Below are 6,361 nucleotides of genomic sequence, written 5' to 3'. Positions count from 1 at the left end.
CCACCACTGATTGTGATCAATGTGATAGCCATGTGACCGGGTAGCCACCACTGATTGTGATCAATGTGATAGCCATGTGACTGGGCAGCCACCAGTGGTTGTGATCAATGTGATAGCCATGTGACCGGGTAGCCGCCACTGATTGTGATCAATGTGATAGCTATGTGACCAGGCAGCCACCACTGATTGTGATCAATGTGATAGCCATGTGACTGGGCAGCCACCACTGATTGTGATAGCTATGTGACCAGGCAGCCACCACTGATTGTGATCAATGTGATAGCCATGTGACTGGGCAGCCACCAGTATAGTATTACAAAAATGTACTTGTATATACTAGAGACACTTTTAAAACACTTGATCCATTGTTTATAACTTTTATTACTTCATTGTATTTTATTCATTTAAACATAATTTTATTTAGAAAATCTTAGAAGAAACTTGTGCAAATTTACCACAGATTTTTAATGAATAATTTCAATATTTAATTCATTTCAACGTAAATGATATAAATTTATACCGAATAAAATCTGATGTTGGTCACAAACACAAAACAAGGTATAAATATTACTATTCGTGTATATTGCATGCGTGATCATGCTTTTTAGAGTTTGAAACTTTTACCAGTACTGTGAGGATTCATATTAAGATCAACACATTCGTGTGACACTCAAACTGGGGATACATTAAATACCAACTCCCTCGAGCAATCAAATGGTTATATCTTATGATGAATACTTCCTGATTTAGGGATAGTTGGAAAAGTTACACGTGTACTTAAAACTTCCATACTCACTTTCAAGCTCTTCTAGTTCTACAGCCTTCTCCTTCTGCAATGTGGGCTTGGGTAGAGAAGATAATCGTTCTTCATCGGTATCTAAACCTAGCTGGCCGCCTAATCCAGTGATATTATCCTCCTGGATATCACTACTGACGTGACTGGATGAGGACAAATCTGGTGACAATTCCTGGGTCTTTGTGATCCCCTTCATCAAATAAAAAGCCGACAGAGCTGACTGTAGGTCCCATTGTTGTCCTGCACGATACATTATTATACTTAGGTGTCAGATACAGTCTGATTCAGGCTTAATACTGTGGTTGAAAAAAAAGTTCTAAACTGGCACACACAAAAAACAAAGCTAAGAAGTATATACAGATATTACACGATCACAGAATCTCAACTAGTCTGGATTTTAAGATGTTGGTAATAAGAAGTACATTTCTAAATATATTTTTAGCAACTTGTATATATATTTCATATGTTCAATGAGATTCCCTAAATTTCATAATAACACAATACTTAATATTTAAAAGAACTTCGTTTTATTACAAGAGGAAAACATATTATTTCCCAATGAAATATAAAATAAATAATATTATGAGTTTTCCACCATTAACCAGATTTCAGTTGGACCAATTAAGAGAAATAAAATAATTTAACTTTCTTGAATAATTAGCTTTAAGTTTTTCAAGGAGGACAAAAAATATCAAATGTAATCCAGTTGCCATTACATAAAAGAAAACTTATGTGATGTAGCAGAAAAATATATATATATATATCAAGCACAGTTTAGAAAATTAACCCACATTGGTGTATTGTCTACCGTTTCTTGAGCACTTTTTTATGACAGAGTTAAATATGATACAAAAAAAATTAATTTTTAACAGTTAATTTATTTTTGTACTGTTTTCTATTAAATATAACTTGCGAGTTCAAATTAGGCCTAATCTGCAAACACTTTACATTGTTGAATAAATACCTATAGAATAATAGGTTTCTTTTTTGTGAGTGTAAAAAACACTTAAATACACTTTACATTGTTGCAATATCATTTTTACTATACAAGTTTGTAAAGAATTACTAACACGTTCAGATGTCCTTTGAAACCATCACAAAATCTCTCTAACACAAGATTTTTAAATCACTTTAAAACAAGCTAACTGTGCTGTAGTACTAAGAATTTGTTTTCTATTGATCTACAGAGCAAAAGTTTATTGACATTTTTTAATGCAATTTCAAACTCTTTACTGATAATATGAAGTTTTCATGCTATAAAACAATGTTTAATTTTGACATTGTTATTAACAAACACTTGGTTCTTGTATATTTGAAAAATACAGACTATTGGCATCAGGTGGGAGACTCCCATTGCCCGAAGATGAAACTGTTCTGTTAAACTAAAAAAACTTATATAAAATAAAACTGAAGTATTTCTTCCACAACATATTTAGTTGTAAATACTTCAGAATTCAAACAATACTAAAAGTTTTATTAATTTAATATTATACAAAATTTTAAAAATCTTAAATGTTGATTTCAGATTATTCAAAATGAAACATTTAATGTTTACGACATTCCTGAATTTTTTTAGTATAATACAACACTTATAACCCCATAGTATAAATGTCAAAATAATTTTGAATAAAATGGTGTCAATTTGAGCCTCGTAACTTCAATAGAAGTATAGTTTATCAAATTCAGCCAATACCCATTTCTCAGCCTTGGTTGTCAAAGTGTTATGTAAATTACCTAACTTCACCATTGAGAAACAAAAGGTTAGTATCTAAACGTATTCTTTAACTGTAGGGGCCAATATGGTCACCAGTGTAGTGGAGACTTGGGTAGATAATAACTTAGTTTGGTCGTATGTTGCAGGAAGAAAAAATGTGTGTAAACAACTTCAGCCACAATTACAGTTCTGATCTTTTTTAAAGCTAGCTTTATCATTTTATACATCATTTGAGCTATAATACTGCATTACTATAACAAACTGCTTTTTGTGGAACTAGGTCAAGTTAAGAACTGTTAGGTTTTAACTAGATCACTATACATTTGAGCAAACCAAATTGCATTTCACTGACTAGATCAACATTTATTAGGCCAAAAAAAATCACCCCCCAAATGTAAATATATATGTATATATATATAAATTATTATAAAAGAGGTTCAAAGCTTATTAAACACATTCTAAAAAACTTAGTAACAATTTAAAATGTTGATTTCTTTATAATTTTAGTATAGCAAGAAAGTTATTTTCATTCCCCATCAGTGATCATAAACACAGTCAAACTGAATGTGGTGATATTTGAATAAAAACAGTACGATAAAATGATAATTTGTATTTGAAAACTTTACAAGAATGCAGTATTGTATATATTATATTTAACATATTTCAACACAATGTGTCTACCTAGGGCAACTGTTGAACAACTAAATGAGCATTATGTATCTTATATTTAACATAATTCAATACAATGCATATACCTAGTGTTGAACCACTAAATGCATTGTTTCTATATATGTAAAGCACAAAAATCTGTGTCTGTCTGTCCATTATCTAACTACTCCTAGGTCACTGAGCCAATCTCCACCAAACTTTGTGGGATGATAGTTTGGAACAAGGGGCATGTTAATGTTGTTAAAAAAACCTTCCCACCCCATTATTGCTGTTATTAAGCATTTATTATCTTTGATGTAAGTTAATGTTAATTACATTCATAGATAGCACCATATCTTTACACTGAACAAAAAGGACTTTATTACATTTTCTATAAGACAACGTACATATAGTGTGGGGGGAAGGGCACACAAATATCTTATACGGCCCAGAAAGTGTGCTACAAATCTCTATTGAGGAATGCAATGATAACAAATGACCATCAATATTGAAATAATACATAAACTCAGCTAAAGTTTCTACTCCAACAGCCACCATAAGGCTGATATGAAGAGCCATTTTTTGAGTTACACCAACTTCTTACTTTGACCTGTGACCTTTCAACTTTGGCCCATAAGACACTTCTGCGGCCAATGACCATCTATTAATCAATCATGTGAAACACTGTGGAAGGACATTAAGAGCTGGGTGTTGAAAGTAGGTAACAGAAACACCCCCTACCACCACTACTTTCACAGTTACCACTTCCTACAAAGTAAATTCAACACAATATGCCTATTGAAAACAACTGAATGCAGCATTATATATTTTATATCTAATATAATTCAACACAGTATGTAGACCTAGAACAACTGTTATATCACTGAATGCAGCATTGTATATTTTATATCTAATATAATTCAACACAATGTGTAGACCTAGGACAACCATTATACCACTGAATGCAGCATTGTATATATTATATCTAATATAATTCAACACAATGTGTAGACCTAGGACAACCATTATACCACTGAATGCAGCATTGTATATATTATATCTAATATAATTCAACACAGTATGTAGACCTAGAACAACTGTTATATCACTGAATGCAGCATTGTATATTTTATATCTAATATAATTCAACACAATGTGTACATCTAAAACAACTGTTATACCATTGAATGCAGCATTGTATATATTATATTTAACATATTTCAACACAATGTGTCTACCTAGGACAACCATTATACCACTGAATGCAGCATTGTATATATCATATCTAACATAATTCAACACAATGTGTCTATAGAGGGCAACTGTTGAACCAATGAATGCAACATTGTATACATTTAAGTAAAATTGTTATTATTAAGTAGAGTCAAAATCATTACAAAGAGTCTTGTTGACAGTAGTATATACTTTAATATCAGCTCTGAAGGTTCTTCATAGTCAACAGGTTAACATATCAGCAAAGCTAATGTTAAAGAGCCAAGAAATCTTTCTATGTGGCTGTTAGAAACTTAAACATGCTCCAAGACTCCTTGAAAATTGTTTGAGCTACAACAGACTTGAACAAAGCCAAGATGGTATCCTAAGATATATTCTGTAATTGGTACCTGATTCTTTACTGCTCTCTGAGAGGTGTATTAGTAAAGAATAAGCAATAAAAGTGATAAAAACAGCGTTTTCACTTAATTTCACTGGCTCATGTATGCTGTTTACTACCTTGAAGAAATAGTAAGCATTTGTAATGAGGCATGTGTCAAATTAAACTTTCATGTAATGAATAAATAAATATGCAAGCCTGAACATGCAACAGTAATAGTAAAACATCAGATTAGGGTTATAACCTGCATCATCAGAAGAAAAAAAATTAAAGTGCACAGAACCAAAATGACATTATTAAATCATTAATGAACTTACTGACCTAATAGTTGGAAAATATTGTAAAATAACTTCATGTACCTTACACCACTAGAGCTGGGTTATTAAATCAATAACCTTGTTGTGTGCAAGACTTACGATAAGATTGTTTTAACAAAAACTAGTTACAGACACTGACTAATAACAGTCTAACAAAATTAAGTTATTAATATATTCACATGAACAGTATTGTTGTCTAATTATGCTTACATCTAGGTCGACAGAAAGTAATGAAACGGGAAAACAAACATCTGGAAGTCATCAAGTGCTGTGCTGCATATAGTACTGTAAGTTAGTTGGTTTGTTGTTCACAGCACATATGTTTCTAAAGTCTTTTTCCTGGCCGTACTTTAAAACGTACATGTATGAATCATTTCACTTTTTTTCTTTCTAAACTTCAATCTGTATGGAAAAACGTCTTGCTTAAAAGCGTGTGATGTTTTTTGTACTTATAAAGTTTTTAATTACTTTTTAGGTTTTTTCAAGCTGATAATGGAATTAGAAAAATGTTCACAAAAGGTTAATAATTAAAGAATTTTTTGGTATTGCTGTACTTTAAACATTTCTTATAAAATTACAATTTCTAAATTATTAATAATTTTAATATTTTTAAAGAGGTCATCTAGTAACATCACAAGTTTTCTTGCCAAACAATAAATGTTTGAACCGTCTGTTTTTATAGGATTGTAGGGAATATATTTTCACTGAATTATATATTATCAAACTGTAACAACATTGACACGAATCTATGAACAATTATTTTTCATAATGAATTAGTTTAGGTAATAACAGAGCACTAAATCCAGATGTCCCAGTTCTCTGTAACAATCTTATACTCTTTTCTTTACCTACAGTTATTTTTAATGAAAAATTATTTAGTTATGAATATCCTATTTTATTACAACTTACAGCTTTTACAGTAACGAAGATTTGTTTTTACTGTAAAAGCTGTAACTTGTGATAAAATAATACTTAATCAGTATATAAACTCAAAACAAAACTAATAAATATCCTAGTTTTTTTTGTAACGATCCTACACTTTTTTTTAACCTTATTAACTCTGATTGATCATACAGCACACCTTACTATACTGGTCAAATTTTTTAAGGCCATGTAAAAGGCTATCATTCAATTAACCTGATAATGTTATGTTTCATATTTGACTTATTTATAATCAATATTACAGAGAAATATTTAATTTTGTAAACAAAAATAAACAAATTTTAGTAGAGTAGTCTTGTGAAAAACTTGTAAGGAGAAATCCAAGGAACAGT

General features: G+C 30.7%; 1 protein-coding gene across 1 annotated transcript in view; it reads right to left on the bottom strand.

Moving 5' to 3' along the window:
* Nucleotides 1–746: 746 nt before the first annotated feature.
* Nucleotides 747–6,361, bottom strand: part of LOC111087615 — a 13,846-nt gene continuing 8,231 nt past the window's right edge. Inside the window, exon 3 of the mRNA XM_022394876.1 lies at nt 747–1,036. Within this exon, the coding sequence (XP_022250584.1) occupies nt 747–1,036 (290 nt within the window). The remainder of the gene's footprint in view (nt 1,037–6,361) is intronic.

This window comes from Limulus polyphemus, unplaced genomic scaffold (genome assembly GCF_000517525.1).
Source record: "Limulus polyphemus unplaced genomic scaffold, Limulus_polyphemus-2.1.2 Scaffold2382, whole genome shotgun sequence".
NCBI classification, from domain to species: Eukaryota; Metazoa; Arthropoda; class Merostomata; order Xiphosura; family Limulidae; genus Limulus; species Limulus polyphemus.
The sequence above is the reverse complement of the archived record's forward strand: the minus strand, read 5'-3'. Positions and strand labels throughout refer to the sequence as shown.